Raw genomic sequence first — 22,653 nt, 5'->3', positions numbered from 1 at the left:
CTGTCAAAAATGTTAAAAATGACAAGAGACAGTTTTTGACAATTCCTTTATTTAAATGCTTCTTCTTTCTTCCTTCATCTTCTTCTTCTTCTGGTTCTTCTGGCTCTTCTGGTTCTTCCTCCGGCGTTCTCGTCCAGCATCTTCTCCGCGGCGTCTTCTATCTTCTTCTCCTCGGGCCGCTCCGCACCCATGGCATGGGGGGGGAGGCTCCCGCTCTTCTCTTCATCTTCTTCTCTTCTTCATCTTCTTCTTCATCTTCTTCTTCTTCTTCTCTTCTTCCTTCTTCTGTTCTTCATGTCTTCTCCGGGCCGCTCCGCAGCCATGCTGGCATGGAGGGAGGCTCCCGCTGTGTGACGTCTCTTCGTCTGACGGTTCTTAAATAACGGGGGGCGGGGCCATCCGGTGACCCCGCCCCCCTCTGACGCACGGTGACTTGAGGGACTTCCCTGTGACGTCACGGGGAATGCCACAGGGAAGTCCCGTCATGTCACCGTGCGTCAGAGGGGGCGGGGTCACCGGGTGGCCCCGCCCCCCGTTATTTAAGAACCGTCAGACGAAGAGACGCCGTCACACAGCGGGAGCCTCCCTCCATGCCACAGCATGGCTGCGGAGCGGCCCGGAGAAGACATGAAGAACAGAAGAAGGAAGAAGAGAAGAAGAAGAAGAAGATGAAGAAGAAGATGAAGAAGAGAAGAAGATGAAAAGAAGAGCGGGAGCCTCCCCCCCATGCCATCGGTGCGGAGCGGCCCGAGGAGAAGAAGATAGAAGACGCCGCGGAGAAGATGCTGGACGAGAACGCCGGAGGAAGAACCAGAAGAGCCAGAAGAACCAGAAGAAGAAGAAGATGAAGGAAGAAAGAAGAAGCATTTAAATAAAGGAATTGTCAAAAACTGTCTCTTGTCATTTTTAACATTTTTGACAGTTTTTTAGTGAAATGGTAGGGGTAAGTACCCCCTTACCATTTCACACAGGGGGGGGCCGGGATCTGGGGGTCCCCTTGTTAAAGGGGGCTTCCAGATTCCGATAAGCCCCCCGCCCGCAGACCCCCACAACCACCGGCCAGGGTTGTGGGGATGAGGCCCTTGTCTTCATCAACATGGGGACAAGGTGTTTTGGGGGGCTACCCCAAAGCACCCTCCCAATGTTGAGGGCATGTGGCCTGGTACGGTTCAGGAGGGGGGGGGCCGCACTCTCGTCCCCCCCTCTTTTCCTGCGGCCTGCCAGGTTGCGTGCTCGGATAAGGGTCTGGTATGGATTTTTAGGGGGACCCCACGCCGTTTTTTTTTTTTTTTTTTTTGGCGCGGGGTTCCCCTTAAAATCTATACCAGACCTGAAGGGTCTGGTATGGAATTTAGGGGGAACCCCACGTCAATTTTTTTTTTAAATTTTGGCTGGGGTTCCCCTTAATATCCATACCAGACCTGAAGGGCCTTGTATGGAATTTAGGGGGACTCCCACATCATTTTTTTTTTTTAATTTTGGTTCGGGGTTGCCCTGTGGGGAATTCCCATGCCGTTTTTATCAATGAACTTCTATGTGTATTGTCGGCAATGCAATAGCCGCGGTAGTTTTAAATGTGTTTTTTCCTTCAAAATGTCATTTTGCTGTCAGACTGTTCTAAACACGGGAAACATGCGCCCCTTTACAGGCATACTATAGACACCCCCCAGGTACGAAATTTAAAGGGATATTACACTTTTATTGTTTGACTTTAAGCATTATTAAAATCACTGCTCCTGAAAAAACGGCCGTTTTTAAAACTTTTTTTTGCATTGATCCATGTTCCCTGGGGCAGGACCCAGGTCCCCAAACACTTTTATTGACAATAACTTGCATATTAGCCTTTAAAATTAGCACTTTTGATTATTCATGTTCGTGTCCCATAGACTTTAACGGTGTTCGCGTGTTCGAACGAATTTTTTTCCTGTTCGCATGTTCTGGTGCGAACCGAACAGGGGGGTGTTCGGCTCATCCCTAGTCAAGAATTGTCTCTTACTGATTTCCAGAGGAGTTATATTATCAAACTTTTAGAGTTTGCCACTAAACACAACTACTTCTGGTTCGATAATCGCTTTTATCTTCAGCAGAGAGGTTTAGCAATGGGAGCTAAATTTGCCCCCAGCCTCACCAATTTGTTTATGGCCAAATGGGAGGAGGATGTTGTCTATTCCCAAGACACACCATCCTTGGTTTTATGGGCCAGGTAAATCAATGACATCCTCCTCCTATGGAATGGCAGTGCGGACTCTTTGAAACAGTCTCTCAAATAATAGAGGTATTTCCCTGTCTTATGAGTCCAGTCAAAGTAAAACTTTTTGGATCTCGAAACTGAAATTAAGGACCGACCGTTCAAATTTAAAACTTTCTTTAAACCCACTGATCATAATGGCTTTATCCCCATCGATAGTTGCCATCACAGATCTTGGCTTTGCTCTGTTCCATTACTCAGAAACTGTACTGAAACAGAGACCTTCAAAATGCATGGTCCTTAGACAGAGGTTTCTTGATAAAGGTTATCATTCAGTTGATATAGACTCTGAGTTACAGAATATCTTAGATGTTGAGAGGGGTTCTTTATTGGTTGCAAAACCTCGACGCCAGCCAGATGATAATTATAAATGGTCTATGGTGACCTCAAAGTGATTATGAATAAACTTTGGAATATTCTTAAAAGTGACCGTATTCTTAGTACAACATTGCCCGACCAGGCTAGGGTTATTTTTAGGGGTGCTCCTTCTCTACAGAGTAGAATAACACCCAGTATTATTAATCAACCAGTCCGTACATCCTTTTTTCATAATTTGTTCATTTTTTCCCATGTAAAAAATGTGGTGTTTGTCAATACAATATATTGGGAAGGCGCAAAACTGTTGAGTTTAAATCTTCCATAACTAATCGCGTGTATCCCATCAAACATTTTTGTACCTGTGCGACTAAACATGTCGTCTATTTGATCACTTGCTCTTGTGGCAAACAATATGTTGGCCGAACAATTTGAACATTTTCTATCAGAGTTAATGAACATATTGCCTTAATTAAAAGTGGGGACACCAAACATAGTGTACCTAGACACTATAGAAAGTGTCATAACTAGGGATGACCCTGATTTTCGAGTCGAGCGTAAGTTTGACTCGAACATCGGGTGTTCAACTGTTCGCCGAACAATATGCGGTGTTCGCGGCAAATTTGAAAGCTGCGGATGTTAAAGTCTATAGGACACTAATATGAGAAATCAAAAGTGCTAATTTTAAAGGCTTATATGCAAGTTATTGTCATAAAAAGTGTTTGGGGACCCGGGTCCTGCCCCAGGGGACATGGATCAATGCAAACATTTTTTTTTTTAACCACTTGACGACCGCCTCACGCCGATGTACGTCGGCAAGGTGGCACGGACAGGCAAAATCACGTACATGTACGTGATTTGCCTTCCGCGGGTGGGGGGTCCGATCGGTCCCCCCCCCGGTGCCCGAGGCGGTCGCCATTTGTTCCCGGGCGATGAGAGGTGAGGGGGCGGCCATCCATTGTTGGCCACCCCCTCCCGATCGCTCCCGGCGAATGAAAATGCTTCCTTTCCCTCTGTAATGTAAACAGAGGGAAAGGAAGTGATGTCATCTCTCCTCGAGTCGGTCTTTTTGATCCGACGCAGAGGAGAGAAGACATCCAAGTAAGTGCACCAACACTACACTTACAGTAGAACACGCAGGCACACATTTCACCCCCCTGTCACCCCCCGATCACCCCCCGATCACCCCCCTGTACCCCCTGTCACTCTGTCACCAATAGCAGTTTTTTTTTTTTTTGCATTGGTGTCAGTTTGTGTCAGTTAGAAGTGTTAGGGCAGTTAGGTTAGCCCCCTTTAGGTCTAGGGTACCCCCCCTTAGGTCCAGGGTACCCCCCTAACCCCCCCTAATAAAAGTTAACCCCTTGATTACCCCCCGTCACCAGTGTCGCTAAGCGATCGTTTTTCTGATCGCTGTATTAGTGACACAGGTGACGCTAGTTAGGGAGGTAAGTATATAGGTTCGCTGTCAGTGTTTTATAGCGACAGGGACCCCCATATACTACCTGCTAAAGGTTTTAACCCCCTGATTGCCCCCTAGTTAACCCTTTCACCAGCGATCACCGTATAACTGTTACGGGTGACGCTGGTTAGCTAGTTTGTTTTTTGTAGTTTATTACAGTTTATTACAGTTTATTATAGTTTTAGGGCACCCGCCGTTTATTACCCTATAAAGGTTTAACCCCCTAATTGCCCGGCGGTGATAGAAGTTAAGTTTTTAGGATCAGATAAGGTCTGCGTCGCCCCAGGCAGCGTCAGGTTAGCGCCAGTACCGCTAAAACCCACGCACGCAGCATACACCTCCCTTAGTGCTATAGTATCTGAACGGATCGATATCTGATCCGATCAGATCTATACTCCCCAGCAGTTTAGGGTTCCCTGAAACGCAGTGTTAGCGGGATCAGCCCAGATACCTGCTAGCACCTGCGTTTTGCTCCTCGGCCCAGCCCTGCCCAGCCCACCCAAGTGCAGTATCGATCGATAACTGACACTTACAAAACACTAAGCACACATAACTGCAGCGTTCGCAGAGTCAGGCCTGATCCCTGCGATCGCTAACAGTTTTTTGGTAGCGTTTTTATACAGTCGCCAACAGTCAGGAGCTTTTTTGCCTGTGAGTCTCACTAGTGTACCCCTAAATTTAGAGGCCAAAATGGCAAATCGAAGGTACACTAGTGAAGAGGCCTACACGTTTCTGAGTATGACAGATAGTGAAGAGGAAGTCACTCATCTGTCAAGTTCAGGCTCAGAATACGAACCTGTAGAGGACAGCGGCTCCATGACAGATAGCTCTGACGACAGAGTTGTGGTCCCTGCTAGAGTCAGGCGTACCAGACCCCATTCTTCTTCTTCTGTCCTTGAAGTGCAAGAACCGCAGGGCTCTCGTATGGAGCAGAGAAGTACTAGTGCCGCTATTCCTTCTGGTGAACTGGCAAGCACCAGCGGCCTAGTACACCCTGGTCGTACATCCAGCACTGCAGTATCACGTGGTGACGTGGCGAGTCCCATAAGTGCAGTTCAAGCTGGCGAGGTGGCAAGCACTAGTAGTGTCCCGCTGCCACCAAGAAGACAAAGACAGGCCCGTCGTGCCCATAGTGCCCTTCCTGCTGCATTGGCCAATCCGAATTGGGAACCTTCCACTTCTGCAGCACCCGTACTTCCCCCTTTCACTGGCCAACCCGGAATTCAGGTGGAAACAGTTGACTTTACGCCACTGGATTTTTATTCACTGTTTTTCACCGAAGATCTCTATAGATCTATTGTGGACCAAAGCAATTTATACGCTGGTCAACACATCGCCGCTAATCCCCAGTCCTCCCTTGCCAGAGATTGGAGACCAATTACGGTCTCCGAATTTAAGACCTTTCTGGGCCTTTCCCTCCTCATGGGGTTGAATAAAAAGAGTAAGTTGCGGTCATATTGGTCCACTGACCCAATTTACCATTCACCCTTGTTCTCTGCTTCCATGGCCAGGGCACGATACGAGCAGATTTTGCGGTTCATGCACTTCAACGACAATGAACTCTGTCGTCCTCGTGGAGACCCTGCATACGATCGGCTCTACAAAATTCGGCCCCTCGTAAACCACTTCAACCAACGTTTTGCAGACTTGTTTACCCCCCATCAAGTTGTCTGCGTTGATGAGTCCCTGATTAAGTTTTCTGGCCGCTTGTCATTCAAACAGTACCTTCCCAGCAAGCGTGCCAGATACGGGGTCAAGATGTATAAGCTCTGTGACAGGGCCACAGGCTATACATGTAGATTTATGGTTTACGAGGGCAAAGATAGTCACGTAGAGCCGATCAACTGCCCTGACTACATAGGAAGCGCTGGCAAGATAGTGTGGGACTTGGTGTCACCCTTATTCGGAAAGGGGTACCACTTGTACGTGGACAATTATTATACGAGCGTGCCACTTTTTAGTCACTTGTTTGATCAGCAGATTGGAGCATGTGGCACCGTGCGACCTAATCGCCGGGGCTTTCCCCAGCGGCTTGTAGATTCCCGTCTTAGGCTGGGGGAGAGAGCCTGCTTGAAGTATAATAATTTGCTCGCTATGAAGTGGAGGGATAAGAAGAATGTTTTCGTTCTCACCTCCCTTCATGCAGACACGACGACCCAAATTTCTACGGCGACTGGTGTTGTGGAGAAACCCCTCTGTGTCCACGAATACAACCTTAATATGGGAGGGGTGGACCTCAACGACCAGTTGTTGGCGCCGTACTTAGTTGCCCGTAAGGCCAGACGCTGGTACAAAAAAGTGTCTGTATACTTATTTCAATTGGCTTTGCTGAATGCTCATGTGCTATACAGAGCTTCAGGACAGACTGGATCCTTCCTTAAATTCCAGGAAGAGATCGTCAGAGCCCTTCTGTTTCCAGACGGTGCTCTACCTCACCTTCCCCAACCAAATGCAGTAAGCCGGCTGCATGAGCGGCATTTTCTTTATGCCATCCCGAGTACCCCTACCCAACGAGCCCCCCAAAAAAGATGTCGTGTCTGTAGCAAGCGCGGATTTAGGCGTGACACCCGGTCTTATTGTCCCTCCTGTCCTGGCAATCCTGGTCTTTGCATGGGTGAATGCTTTGAACGCTACCATACATTAGTTGAGTATTAGCGTAGGGTTCAGCACTGCACAGACTAGGCACACTAACACAGGGTCTCCCAAGATGCCATTGCATTTTGAGAGACCCAAACCTGGAACAAGTTACAAAAGTTAAAAGTTACTAAAAAAAAGTGTAAAAAAAAAATTAAAAAAAAATTAAAAAAAATAAAAACAAAAAAAAATATAAAATAAAAAAACCAAAAATAGTTGTTGTTTTATTGTTCTCTCTCTCTCTATTCTCTCTCTATTGTTCTTCTCTTTTTTACTCTATTCTATTCTGCAATGTTTTATTGTTATTATGTTTTACCATGTTTCCTTTTCAGATTTTTCATACTTTACCGTTTACTTTGTTTTGTTGGTAACCATTTTATTGTTTTCAGGTACACCATTCAGTTGCAGCGCGGATTTATTTATCTTGACAGCAACAGCGTTTGCTCCCACGATATCTAAAGCCGTGACTCCAGCGCTGTCGGAGGTGATTTCACCACCACAGTTACATACTTCAGCATATATGCCGAAGCGTGGGGGCAGCAGTGGGTGGAGGAGCAATTTGCTCCTGCCTTTTGCGGGAGGATGCCCCCATGCTTCGGCATATATATATATATTTTAGGCACAGGTTGCGTTAAATGTTTTATTTTTTACTATGGTTTTTTTTTGTATTTGCTTTGCAGGTATGGTAAGTCTTACTGTTATACTGTAATGTTACTTTGTTTTATTGTTAACCATCATTTGCTTAGCAGGTACGCCATTCAGTTGCAGCGCGGATTTATTTATCTTGACAGCAACAGCGTTTGCTCCCACGATATATAAAGCCGTGACTCCAGCGCTGTCGGAGGTGATTTCACCACCACAGTTACATACTTCAGCATATATGCCGAAGCGTGGGGGCAGCAGTGGGTGGAGGAGCAATTTGCTCCTGCCTTTTGCGGGAGGATGCCCCCATGCTTCGGCATATATATATTTTAGGCACAGGTTGCGTTAAATGTTTTATTTTTTACTATGTTTTTTTTTTGTATTTGCTTTGCAGGTATGGTAAGTCTTACTGTTATACTGTAATGTTACTTTGTTTTATTGTTAACCATCATTTGCTTAGCAGGTACGCCATTCAGTTGCAGCGCAGATTTATTTATCTTGACAGCAACAGCGTTTGCTCCCACGATATATAAAGCCGTGACTCCAGCGCTGTCGGAGGTGATTTCACCACCACAGTTACATACTTCAGCATATATGCCGAAGCGTGGGGGCAGCAGTGGGTGGAGGAGCAATTTGCTCCTGCCTTTTGCGGGAGGATGCCCCCATGCTTCGGCATATATAAATGGTGCATGTATGCCCATCATTAGAAGTGGGTGGATGAAGGGAGGTATTCTAATGGTGGGCATACCCACCGATCAATATCTTTTTTTCGTTCAGCCCACAGGCTGCATGAAAAAAAAGTTTACAATATATGCCTAACAAGGACCAGCAACGTACTGGTATGTTGCTGGACTTTGAGTGGTTATACCAGAATGATGCCTGCAGGTTTAGGTATCATCTTGGTATCATTCTTTTCAGCCAGCGGTCGGCTTTCATGTAAAAGCAATCCTAGCGGCTAATTAGCCTCTAGACTGCTTTTGCAAGCAGTGGGAGGGAATGCCCCCCCTCCCCCACCGTCTTCCATGTTTTTCTCTGGCTTTCCTGTCCCAACAGGGAACCTGAAAATGCAGCCGGTCATTCAGCCAGCTGACCATAGAGCTGATCAGAGACCAGAATGGCTCCAAACATCTCTATGGCCTAAGAAACCGGAAGCTACGAGCATTTTATGACTTAGATTTTGCCGAATGTAAACAGCGCCATTGGGAAATTGGGAAAGCATTTTATCACACCGATCTTGGTGTGATCAGATGCTTTGAGGGCAGAGGAGAGATCTAGGGTCTAATAGAGCCCAATTTTTTAAAAAAAGAGTACCTGTCACTACCTATTGCTATCATAGGGGATATTTACATTCCCTGAGATAACAATAAAATTAATTTAAAAAAAATAAAAATGAAAGGAACAGTTTAAAAATAAGATAAAAAAGCAAAAAAATAATAAAGAAAAAAAAAAAAAAAAAAAAAAGCACCCCTGTCCCCCCCTGCTCTCGCGCAAAGGCGAACGCAAGCGTCGGTCTGGCGTCAAATGTAAACAGCAATTGCACCATGCATGTGAGGTATCACCGCGAAGGACAGAACAAGGGCAGTAATTTTAGCAGTAGACCTCCTCTGTAAATCTAAAGTGGTAACCTGTAAAGGCTTTTAAAGGCTTTTAAAAATGTATTTATTTTGTCGCCGCTGCGCGTTTGTGCGCAATTTTAAAGCATGTCATGTTTGGTATCCATGTACTCGGCCTAAGATCATCTTTTTTATTTCATCAAACATTTGGGCAATATAGTGTGTTTTAGTGCATTAAAATTTAAAAAAGTGTGTTTTTTCCCCAAAAAATGCGTTTGAAAAATCGCTGCGCAAATACTGTGTGAAAAAAAAATATGAAACACCCACCATTTTAATCTGTAGGGCATTTGCTTTAAAAAAAATATATAATGTTTGGGGGTTCAAAGTAATTTTCTTGCAAAAAGAAATTATTGTTTCATGTAATCAAAAAGTGTCAGAAAGGGCTTTGTCTTCAAGTGGTTAGAAGAGTGGGTGATGTGTGACATAAGCTTCTAAATGTTGTGCATAAAATGCCAGGACAGTTCAAACCCCCCCCAAATGACCCCATTTTGGAAAGTAGACACCCCAAGCTATTTGCTGAGAGGCATGTCGAGTCCATGGAATATTTTATATTGTGACACAAGCTGCGGGAAAGAGACAAATATTTTTTTTTTTTTTTTTTTTTTGCACAAAGATGTCACTAAATGATATATTGCTCAAACATGCCATGGGAATATGTGAAATTACACCCCAAAATACATTCTGTTGCTTCTCCTGAGTATGGGGATACCACATGTGTGGGACTTTTTGGGAGCCTAGCCGCGCACGGGACCCCGAAAAACAAGCCCCGCCTTCAGGCTTTCTAAGGGCGTAAATTTTTGATTTCACTCTTCACTGCCTAGCACAGTTTCGGAGGCCATGGAATGCCCAGATAGCACAACCCCCCCCCAAATGACCCCATTTTGGAAAATAGACACCCCAAGCTATTTGCTGAGAGGTATAGTGAGTATTTTGCAGACCTCACTTTTTGTCACAAACTTTCGAAAATTGAAAAAAGAAAAAAAAAATACATTTTTTTTGTCTTTCTTCATTTTCAAAAACAAATGAGAGCTGCAAAATACTCACCATGCCTCTCAGCAAATAGCTTGGGGTGTCTACTTTCCAAAATGGGGTCATTTGGGGGGGTTTTGTGCCATCTTGGCATTTTATGGCCTTCAAAACTGTTATAGGAAGTGAGGAGTGAAATCAAAAATTTATGCCCTTAGAAATCCTGAAGGCGGTGCTTGGTTTTCGGGGCCCCGTACGCGGCTAGGCTCCCAAAAAGTCCTAAACATGTGGTATCCCCATACTCAGGAGAAGCAGCAGAATGTATTTTGGGGTGTAATTCCACATATGCCCATGGCATGTTTGAGCAATATATCATTTAGTGACAACTTTGTGCAAAAAAAAAAAAAAAAAAAAAAAAAGTGTTACTTTCCCGCAACTTGTGTCAAAATATAAAATATTCCATGGACTCAACATGCCTCTCAGCAAATAGTTTGGGGTGTCTACTTTCCAAAATGGGGTCATTTGGGGGGGGTTTGTGCCATCTTGGCATTTTATGGCCTTCAAAACTGTGATAGGTAGTGAGGAGTCAAATCACAACATTACGCCCTTAGAAATCCTGAAGGCGGTGCTTGGTTTTCGGGGCCCCGTATGCGGCTAGGCTCCCAAAAAGTCCCACACATGTGGTATCCCCATACTCAGGAGAAGCAGCTAAATGTATTTTGGGGTGCAATTCCACATATGCCCATGGCCTGTGTGAGAAATATATAATTTAGTGACAACTTTGTGCAAAAAAAAAAAAAATTGTCACTTTCCCGCAACTTGTGTCAAAAAATAAAATATTCCATGGACTCAACATGCCTCTCAGCAATTACCTTGGGGTGTCTACTTTCCAAAATGGGGTCATTTGGGGGGGTTTTGTGCCATCTTGGCATTTTATGGCCTTCAAAACTGTGATAGGTAGTGAGGAGTCAAATCACAACATTACGCCCTTAGAAATCCTGAAGGCGGTGCTTGGTTTTCGGGGCCCCGTACGCGGCTAGGCTCCCAAAAAGTCCCACACATGTGGTATCCCCATACTCAGGAGAAGCAGCTGAATGTATTTTGGGGTGCAATTCCACATAGGCCCATGGCCTGTGTGAGCAATATATCATTTAGTGACAACTTTTTGTAAATATTTTTTTTTTTTTTTTTTTTTTTGTCATTATTCAATCACTTGGGACAAAAAAAATAAATATTCAATGGGTTCAACATGCCTCTCAGCAATTTCCTTGGGGTGTCTACTTTCCAAAATGGGGTCATTTGGGGGGGGTTTGTACTGCCCTGCCATTTTAGCACCTCATGAAATGACATAGGCAGTCATAAACTAAAAGCTGTGTAAATTCCAGAAAATGTACCCTAGTTTGTAGACGCTATAACTTTTGCGCAAACCAATGAATATACGCTTATTAACTTTTTTTTTACCAAAGACATGTGGCCGAATAAATTTTGGCCTAAATGTATGACTAAAATTGAGTTTATTGGATTTTTTTTAGAACAAAAAGTAGAAAATATCATTTTTTTTCAAAATTTTCGGTCTTTTTCCGTTTATAGCGCAAAAAATAAAAACGGCAGAGGTGATCAAATGCCATCAAAAGAAAGCTCTATTTGTGGGAAGAAAAGGGCGCAAATTTCGTTTGGGTACAGCATTGCATGACCGCGCAATTAAAAGTTAAAGTGATGCAGTGCCAAATTGGAAAAAGACCTCTGGTCCTTAGGCAGCATAATGGTCCGGGGCTCAAGTGGTTAAACGGACGTTTTTTCGGGAGCAGTGATTTTTTTAAAGCTTAAAGTGATACAATAAAAATGAAATATTCCTTTAAATATTGTGCCTGGGGGGTGTCTATAGTATGCCTGTAAAGTGGCACATTTTTCCCGTGTTTAGAACAGTACCACAGCAAAATGACATTTCTAAAGGAAAAATTGTCATTTAAAACTGATCGCGGCTGAAATAAATTGTCGGGTCTCAGAAATATAGATACAGATAATTGAAAAAAGAGCATGGGATCCCCCCATCTATTACAAGGCCCTTTGGGTCTGGTATGAATATTAAGGGGAACCCTGAATCAAAATTAAAAAAAAAATTGCATGGGGGTCCCATAAAATCCATACCAGGCCCTTACCCAAGCATGCAACCTGGCAGGCCGCAGGAAAAGAAGGGGGACAAGAGAGCGCTCCCCCTCCTGAACTGTACCAGGCCACATGCCCTCAACATGGGGAGGGTGCTCAACATGTTGATGGAGACAAAGGCCTCATTCCCACAACCCTTGCCTGGTTGTTGTGGGGGTCTGTGGGTGGGGGGCTTATCAAAATCTGAAAACCTCCTTTAACAAGGGGACCCCCAGATCCCGGCCTCCCCCCTGTGTGAGATAGTAACTAGGTACAAGTACCCCTACCATTTCACAAAAAGGTGTCAAAATGATAAAAAAAGACAAGAGACAGCTTGGGACAAGTCCTTTATTAAAAAATAAAAATGTCCCACGAAGTAAGTTCACGCCGCCCGACGGACCGGAAAAAAAAACCCTGCCTCTGTGGGAGGCTCCCGCCGACTGACGTGTCTTTGCTGTGACATCTCTTATATAACTGAGGGCGGGGTCACCCGGTGACGTAACTGGGTGACTCCACCTCCTCTGACGCCACGGGGAAGGACCTGTCATGCTGTATTGTTATCACAAGGAATGCTTACATTTTTTGTGACAGCAATAAATTGATCACTTTTTTTAAAGAACAGTGTAAAAGTAATAAAATAAAAAATTATTTTAAAAAATGTAAAAAGCCCCCACTCCCCCGTGCTCACATGCAGTGGTGAACACATATGTAGGTCACACACAGATATGTAACCATTGATCACACTACTCATGTGAGGTATCACCGCAAACAAGTGCAATAATTCTAGCACTAGACCTCTTCTGTAAGGCTAAACTAGTAACCTGTAGAGAATTTTAAAGTGTCGCCTATGGAGATTTTTAAGTACCATAGTTTGGCGCCATTCCACAAGCAATTTTAAAGCATGACATGTTAGGTATTTACTCGCTGTAACATCATCTTTCACATTTTACAAAAAAATGGGATATATATTGTGTTTTTTTTTTTTAGTTCATTAAAGTGTACTATTTCCCAAAAATTGCTTTTGAAATACCGTATTTATCGGCATATAACACGCACTTTTTTCCCCTTAAAATCAGGGGAAATTTGTGGGTGCGTGTTATAGGCCGATCCCCGCCAATTTTGTTCTGATCGGAGCGATCGCAGCTATTGCCGCGATCGCCGCCGACATATACAGCCGTGTGTAAATTCAAATATGGCGCCGAGACTGCAGGGACTCGTCGGAGCTGAGATACACATACCCGAGTACCTTCGGCTTTTCTCGGCACCGCTCACAGTCACGCCCAGTCCCGCCATTGGACCTGTGTTATGTCCATCATAGGGCGGGACTGGGCGTGACTGTGAGCAGCGCCGAGAAAAGCCGAGGATACTCGGGTATGTGTATCTCAGCTCCGACGAGTCCCTGCAGTCTCGGCGCCATATTTGAATTTAAACACGGCTGTATGCAATCACACAAGGCTGCACTGGGGCAAGGCTGCACTGGGGCAAAGCTGCACTGACAAGGCTGCACTGGGGCAAGGCTGCACTGACATGGCTGCACTGACAAGGCTGCACTGAGGCAAAGCTGCACTGGCAAGGCTGCACTGGGGCAAGGCTGCACTGATAAGGCTGCACTGGGGCAAAGCTGCACTGACATGGCTGCACTGGGACAAAGCTGCACTGACATGGCTGCACTGGGACAAAGCTGCACTGACAAGGCTGCAGATGGACACCGATAACGCTGCATTGATGGGCATTTTAATGTAAGTTTTTCTTCCTTAAACTTTACTCCTAAAAGTTTTTTTCCTTAAAATTCCCTCCTAAACTTGGGGTGCGTGTTATACGCCGATAAATACGGTACTTCTGCACAAAAACCGCGTGACATAAAAAAATTGTAATAACCGCCATTTTATTCCTAGGGCCTCTGTAAAAAAAATATATATATAATGTTTCGGGGTCCTAAAGTAATTTTCCAGCATAAAATACAGATTTTTACTTGTAAACAAAGCGTATCAGAAAAAGGTCGGATCTTTCAGTAGAATTGGGCTGTAGTATCATTTGAATCATTTTGCTGCCAGAGCAACTCTTTTTTGTACACACGTTTAAAAATATTTAGGCCTGATTACTTAAAACCACTAAAACTGATATTTACAAAAAGGAGAGACCCTGGAGAATAAAATGGTGGTAATTTCAATTTATTATGTAACACATTATTAGCACATTTGGTTTATCAAGCACAAAATTTCAGTAGAAAACACACTAAAGTTCATTTTAGGGCACAGAAATGCAATATGTTACCCGATTGTTGGTACAATATAAAAGATGAGATTGTGCCGAGTAAATGGACACCCAATGGAGTTAATTTACTAAAACTGGAGAGTGCAAAAACTAGTGCAGCTCTGCATGGCAGCCAATCAGCATCTAACTGATCCATAATGTCAAGTCCTAAAACTGCAACAAACTTCCATGCTGTAAATTTTCCACAGGCAATGCTTTACAATTCCCTCCAGGTCATCAGTTTAGAGTTCACTATTATTAATGATCCGATAATGATTGTTCTCTCCGGTGTGTGTGGTGATATCTGTAGAACATCACCGGCTTTTACAGAATGATTCTCTTTCTATGGTGTAGATCTGGTGACAGGGACACCTTACACCCATCACACATCTACAGAACTCCATGGAACCAGCAGTGGTGGCCCGTCCATTAGGGGCACAGGGGGCACCACCCCCTAATCCATGCACCCGCCCCCTAATCTACATGCAGGACACTGGACACATGGATTTCAATGGTGGTTTGTTTGCTGCCCCCCAAAAAATGGAGCCCCAGCCGCCACTGAGATCCAGTAATACTGGAAGGTGAAGTCACGGAAATCTTCTCCTTTCCTGCAGACCTGGGCTTGGCCTTCTACATAGTATGAGCTAAAATTCTCTTTATCTTGAGGTGGAAGGATAATGTACCCCGGACTGCTGCACCAACTACTTGGGCAGTGAAGGCCAACCATCTACAGAGGTAAGTACTGGGGGTGGGGGATGGTGCAGGCTTCATTTTCTCTTTTTTTTTATAATTGTATTTTTATTATTATTTTTTTTAAGTTAATCAAGATGTAGAAACAAAGTCATATTAAAAGCAAAGATCACCACAAGTGCATCATTCCAATATACATAGAATGTGATGTTACAAATCATGTAATGCAGTATTATGCTGCGTACACACGAATGGAAATTTGTCCAGCAAAAGACAGATGAGAGCTTTTGGTCGGAAAATGCGACCGTGTGTATGCTCCATCGGACTTGACTTTTGCTGGCCGAATTTCAGCCAGCAAAAGATTGAGAGCATGTTCTCTAGGTAGGAAAAAGTTCCTATCCGAAAATGCGATTGTCTGTAGCAATTCCGATGCGCAAAATTCCTACACATGCCCGGAAACAATTTGACGCATGCTCGGAAGCATTGAACTTCATTTTCTCGGCTCATCATAGTGTTGTACGTCACTGTGTTCTTGACGGTCGAAAGTTCAGCAAATTTTTGTGTGACCGTGTGCATGCAAGGCAAGCTTGAGCGAAATCCCGTCAGAAAAGCCATCATATCTTTTTCTGACCAAAATCCAGATCGTGTGTACGTGGCATTAGAATTCACAAGGGGAATATTAGCAATTAAATGGTATAGAAAGTCCAGATATAAAAGGAGTGTAGAAATACAAGAAGCACACCAGGGATGTATATTCTAGCAGAGCATTGAAATGGTAAATGTGAAAAAGAACAAGATGGCGGGGGGCAGGGAACCTAAGAGAAAGACCATATTCAGACCGGTCCCAAACCTACCTTATTAAATTACAAGAGAGTATCGCCTACAGTGGCAGTAAGGTGTCCTTCCTGGGTTCCCTGAATAAGTTCAGTAAAGGTGGAAGCGGGAGTGGAGACCCCCTTCCCCTGCCTGTAAAAGTAATCCAGTGACTCTATAGCCACTTGGATTACTTTTACAATGTGCAAAATCGTTGGCTAGAAAAAATGATATCTCAGATGCAACAATGACTGACATATCACCCTTCCCATCCAAGGATGTACAGGTATGTCCTATGGGCAGGGAATGGTTAATTCTACTCATCATTTATTCCCAGGAAAAGTGATTATTTTCCAGTTAGTTTTTGTGGGGTGCAATGATGTGAGTATAGATATATACCTGTATATTTTCATATAAAAATGCCTGTGACTGGACAGTGAAAGGAGAAGCAGCAGTGATAAGCTCATCTTTCCATCACTCTGCTCTCTCCTCCTATCAGCATGCTCCTTGTCAGCACATTAACAGATTGGCTTCTTCTGCAGGAGAATAATACCAGGTCAGATTAATCACTTCACTCCCTTAATGACCAGGCCATTTTTTGTGATATGACACTGCATAGTTTTAACTGACAATTGCGCGGTGATGCAACGTTGTATACAAACAGAATTGACGTCCTTTTTTCCCACAAATAGAGCTTTCTTTTGGTGGTATTTGATCACCTGTGTTTTTTATTTCTTGTGCTATAAACAAAGAGCGACAATTTAGAAAAAAATAAAATTATTACTTTTTGCTATAATACATATCCAAAAAAAACCAAACTAATTTATTCATCAGTTTAGGCCGATATATATTCTTCTACATATTTTTGGTAAGAAAATTCACAATAGGCGTATATTGGTCGGTTTGCGCAAAAGTTATCGAGTTTACAAACTATGGGATAGATTTAGAGACTTTAATTTTTTTTAATTGTTTTTACTAGTATTGGCGGCGATCTGCGATTTTTAGCGGGACTGCGACATTGCAGCCAACAAATCTGACCCCAAATTACACTTTTTGTGGAATAGTGACATTATTACATTGATAAGTGCTATAAAAATGCACTAATCAATGTAAAAATGACACTGGCAGGGAAGGGGTTAACACTAGGAGGCAATCAAGGGGTTAACTGTGTTCCCTGGGTGTGTTCTAACTGTGTGGAGGATGGGCTGGCAGGGACATGACAGATCGCTGTTCCTGATGACTGGGAACAGAAGATCTCTGTCATGTCATCTGTCAGAATGGGGATCCACCTTGTGTACAAAGACAGATCCCCATTCTGCCTCTGTGCTAGGCGATTGCGGGTCACAGGCGGACATCAAGTCTGCCGACCCACGGGCACACTCTCGCAGCTTGCAATGAGCGCCCTCCCGCTATCATGCCTGCGTGCACCACCATACAGCCACGGCGATTTGTGCAGGAGAGCCGACCTGCCGCCGTATAATAACAGTGGCTGGTCAGCAAGAGTTTAAAATACTTCTTCCATATAAAATACATTTATTAATATATTAATGATGACAGACTTGTATTCATTTATCTCTGCATGGATTGAGAACAAGCAGTTTATCTGTCTCTGGATTTTAGTTTTGGAAATATTATTATAAAAAATAAAGTTCCACAAAGATTTCAGTCTCTGGCAGGAAATGAATCCTCAGACATATTACATCTGAGGGATCTGAACAATATAGTAACCATTAGTGACAATGTATCTCTGTGTCTAGGTGTTCTGTGACATGACTGGCATTCAGATGTAGAAGAACTAAGACCGAGCAAAGAGATGGCGGGGAGATTGTCAAAATCCTTCAAAAGATTGTTTAAGAGAAAGAGAAGGAAAGATAAAGAGAAAGAGAAAGAGAAAGAGGAAGAGGAAGAGGAAGAGGAAGAGGAAGAGGAAGAGGATGAGGATGAGGAAGAGGATGAGGAAGAGGAAAAAAGGATCCCCGGTAATCACTTTTTGTCTTTTATTTCTCTGATCAGTTTTAATGAAATATAACAAATTATATGGAGCACCAAATACTGAATACTTCTACTAATCCATTTAATGTGTTGATATTTCATGCAATGTCATCTATATTTTCTAATTGCTATGTATCTGCTTTGTCCAATCAGGGTGTGTTCAGGTTTCTTCAGGGGGTGCCTTGGAAAAAGGCCAAAAAATTATATACAAGCCAGCGGATGTTTCAAGTCTAATGATCAGTGTTGCCGGCTATAGCTATAAATACATCTATTAAAATGTATTTATTACAGTCCTTGATACAAAAAATATTTTATCTCTTCTCTCTTCTCCCTCAGCCAGACCCCTCTTATGATTGATAAGACTTCTCATCATATCTCCATGTTATGTTTACAGCTGATCAGACATCAACTTCGTTTCACTTCTGCTCTGCAAAATACATACTTAATATCTAATCAGCTTTTATCCATACAATTCCTGGTATATACACACAGATGGAATGGTTTATCAAGCACAAAATGTCAGTTAAAAGACACTAAAGTTAACCATTTCTGGACCGCCCATCGCATATATACTGAGGCAGGGCAGCCCAGCTCCGCAAAAACATGTACAGGTATGTGATTTTGGGCACGAGATCCAGGGGGCACGCACCACCAGAGCGTCACTCCCACTGTGATTGGACACAGTGCAGATCATTTAGAAGAAAGGGAGAACAGCGGTCTGCCTATGCAGAGGCGGCTCTAGGCTTTGTGAGGCCTTAGGCAAAACGTCGACATGAGGCCCCACTGATGCCCTTGAACTATGCAGCATGCCTTCCCAGATTGAGATGCTCGTGCGGTGGATGGGAAAAGTGACGTGCGCAGACGCAACATCACTCCTCATTGGTTGGTAGGCAGAACATCAGGAGTCTTAGGTTACGTGAGAAGTAAGTGTAACAGGGCTTTTAACGTTGCCTGCATACAGCAGCATTAAGATGTCCTGTCATCTGTAAAATAAAGGGCTGCAGATCAGATGTTCGACATGCTTAAGTGAGACAGGGCTCTTAATGCTGCCTGAGCACAGCAGTGTTAAGGTCCTCTGTCAATCAAAACTGGGGTAATGTGTGTTGCACTACCCCTGAAGGAGCCGCTTAGTAATTTTGGGTTCCCTGTTCTGCGCCTCAACTCCAAGAACACCTTCAGCCCCTCTGACACACCTGGTTGATTGAATCACTACAGACACACATAGCGTATAGTACCTTTCACCTTACTGTAGGATATAGGCAATAAACAATTACACACGTGTTTAGTGGTAGACACTATTTGTCTAGAATTAGGAACTTGCATAAATGATAAAAAATGCAGTTCACAAAGCAGAGTAGAACTACCCTCAGGTAATAAAGGTAAACAAATATATCTATAAAAGCAGCTCTATATCAATAGCAAAAAAATCAATACGAGAAAAGGTAAATCAATATTTAGCAACACAACTGTAATCTAAATGTATATTTAAGAGAGATATTCCTGCGCTATCAAATATAGAGGTGGCTGAGGGTGGAAAAGCTGCATGCACCTATTTGGGTAAACACCTGACCTTTTAGTTTGAATATATAAATGGGTGGTGCTGCGCTAGTCCTATATGTAAAACCAAAAGTGGTTTAAAGGTTGATCATATTTTGTATCACCAAAGTACATATAAATAATAAAGTATTAAAGTATTAGAAAACTAATAGGGTGACTCCTACAAATGATGCGTCTCACTGGACTAAAATAACCATAATAAGGGTGTAAGCAAATATATGTAATATAATACGCATATTAAAAAACTTAGATCACCATACTAAATATCTAGTTCAAAGTAAGTGACAAACAATTTGAATAAAGTGTAAAGTGATTTAGACTATAAACATATACAGTCCAAAAGTGACAGTGTGCATTGTGCAAACAGTGTGCACAATGTAAATAGTTACACCTCTAGTTGCATACAGTGTTAATGAACAGAACTTCATATAAAGTGCAAAATGTGCAAAAGACTCCAGAAATAAATACGGTAATTAATGTCCCAAAGAATAAAAATATATATAAAAAAGTATATATAAAAATGGAATTTCACACAAAAAAGTGTCCTTTTTAAATGAAATCTGTGACAGCAGCATGTTAGCATGCACATGTGGCAGTTAAAGTGCTTGGTGAATCAAATCTCGTGCATCTTCGTGTGCAGACACTTCAGTGGGTAGTGGCCCCTTACCTTAAAGTAATGGGGCAACAGCATATGACCAATAGGGCTCTTTTTCTCTCATCCTCCTAGGGGCTCCTGCGCATCCCTCACCATCCTAAGTCCTAGGATACGTTCCCTCAGATGTAGTGCGGGGGGTTATAAGGGTAATAGAGCAGAGAAGAACCCAATAGTGTAATTCCATTTTCTTAAAGTAACTTGTTTTTATTAGGCAAAAGCAGGTACTCACATTAGCAGTTGAGAAAGACAATAATTGTATCCGACGAGTGGCGAGCTTGTATGCTTCTCACAGTGTGTACAGCCTATCCCGTCCCTACGCGTGACGTCACACCACACGTGACTTCTTCAGGGGATAAGTATAGGCTGAAATAGTGTCCTTAAATAGTTTAATATTGGCCGGCAATGGGCGGCCATTTTCCCGGAGTTTAATGAATGGTATTACGGCGGCCATTTTCCTAGAGATTTTGAGGCTCAGGTTCCGCTTATGGTGTGTATCAGCTGACTTCACCGGCCAATGGGCACTGTCAGCTAGTTTGATACCGCTTGTACTGTCAGCAGAGGGGGACAATTACTGCTTCTAATGATAGAAGCCGAGCGAGGGAGACAACTTGCTCAAGCGCTTTACGGCACCCAAAAACTGGATTCTTCAGTAATTTTTTATATGTATTGTTATCATTCAGCATAAGGGTCATTGTATTGTGATATTGTTCTTTAGAGAGTATTACAATCCCTCCTCCCTTATTGGCTGGTCGAATGACAATATCTCACCTTTTAGTTAGTTTGCGGATCCCACTTTTAATGTGATTAGGTTTTTCTTTTTTCTTAATTTGCACATCTTTTATTTCATCTAAAACAATTTTTTTAAAAACATCAATATGTTTGTTATCTTTTGCTGGCGGATTAAAAACAGATTTGTTCCTGAGTGAACTATGTAAGATCCAATTGTCTGGTGGTTGTAGAATTCTAGGCATTGGAGGATTTCCTGCCATATATTTTTGGATGTGTAGCTTTCGTACAAATTTTTGGATCCCAATGTAGGTCTCAAATTTGTTAAGGTTTTTTGTGGGTGCGTATTTCAACCCTTTATCGAGTACCCCAACTTCTTTGTGTGTCAATGCCAACCCGCTGAGGTTAAAGATCCCCTCTCCTTTTATTCTCTCTTTCTTTTGTTGTCTCTTGCCTGATCTTCGTCCTCTCTTCTTTCAGGGCTTTTTCTGAAACCCCGCATTTCGTCTGGATTTCTCACCGGATGATTCTCTCTGCTCCGGTCTAAAAAAGGCCTGTTTAATTCTTGGTCTCCATATGGTGCCAGGTTTGCCTCGAGCATAGCCGCCTGTTCATGGCACAGTGGGAAGAATACAACGTTTTTAGTGAGCGCCCAAGCCAACTCGTCATATACAAAAGATATATCGACGACATTTTTATATTATGGGATGGAGAAGAAGGACACCTAATTGAATTCCTTATGAAACTTAACAACAATGATAGAAACATCTCACTAACTTGGGATGTTAGTTCAGAAAAAATCAACTTCCTAGATCTAGAGATTTCACTAGATAACTCCATATTAGCATGAAAACGCACTTTAAGGGAGCTGATAGGAACAGCTACCTCCCAACCACAAGTTGCCACCACAAAAACTGGATTTTCAATATCCCGAAAGGGCAATTGATGCGAATAAAGAGAAACTGCACCAAAATAGATACATACTTCGAACAGGCAGAAAAAATGGGCAAGAGATTTATGACAAAAGGCTATCACCGGAAATTTATCAAGACCAAAATTGCTGAAGTTTCTAAGCTTGACCGGAACCAATTGATTGAAGAAAAAACCACACAACGAAAAAATACAATTGAAGGAATACCTTTTATCCTTGACTTCAACGTACAACACAAGAAAATAGAAAGGATAATTAAGCGCCACTGGCATGTCCTACTGGCAGATAAGCAATTACAAGATATTCTCCCTAAGAACCCAAAATTCATATATAAAAGGGCACCAACGATTAGGGATATAGTAGTAAAAAACGTAGTGGACCCACCCAAGAAACCATTCACTTTCTTTTCCGGTAACAGATTTTTTCCGTGCAAGAGGTGTTTCGCTTGCCTTAGGACTAAACGTCCAAATAAGAAAGTGTTTAATTTCACTTCAACCAGCACTGGAGAGAACCATGAAATCAAAGATTTCATTTGTTGCAATACTGAATTGGCAGTATACGCACTTGAATGTAGCTGTGGCCTTCAGTATGTAGGCCGTACAAAAAGACCCCTCAGAGTCCGCATTAAGGAACACGTTAAAAATATCCTTAACGGCTATGATAAACATTGTGTATCAAAACATTTCCTTACTTGCCATAATAAAGACCCTACCCATCTAAGCTTCTGGGGGATTACTCCATACATTAAACACTGGCGGGGGTCACAAGGTGAGAACCCTAAGTGAACTGGAATCCAAATGGATCTTCACCTTGGATACTTTCTGGCCCCGTGGTCTAAACATTGAGTTTGAGCTAAATTGTTTCCTGAGTGATTTTTAACTTTTTTAACTTTTTTTCTTTTAAAATTTTAAACATACTTCAACTTTTTAATGGAATTTTATATATATATTTATTTGTCTACCTTTAATGAATTGCCCACATGAATGCATGTTCTATGCATTCATGTAAAGCCTG

General features: G+C 42.8%; 1 protein-coding gene across 2 annotated transcripts in view; it reads left to right on the top strand.

The window, feature by feature from the left end:
• The window catches only part of LOC141117739 (NACHT, LRR and PYD domains-containing protein 3-like), a 498,266-nt gene that overhangs the window by 54,092 nt on the left and 421,521 nt on the right, over positions 1–22,653 (top strand). For both annotated transcript variants that reach the window (XM_073610753.1, XM_073610752.1), the window contains exon 2: positions 17,536–17,757. In XM_073610753.1, the coding sequence (XP_073466854.1) occupies positions 17,592–17,757 (166 nt within the window). In that variant the 5' untranslated portion in view covers positions 17,536–17,591. The remainder of the gene's footprint in view (positions 1–17,535; positions 17,758–22,653) is intronic.

This window comes from Aquarana catesbeiana, linkage group LG13 (genome assembly GCF_042186555.1).
Source record: "Aquarana catesbeiana isolate 2022-GZ linkage group LG13, ASM4218655v1, whole genome shotgun sequence".
In the NCBI taxonomy this organism is placed as follows: Eukaryota; Metazoa; Chordata; class Amphibia; order Anura; family Ranidae; genus Aquarana; species Aquarana catesbeiana.
This window is presented reverse-complemented; position numbering and strand designations above follow the sequence as displayed.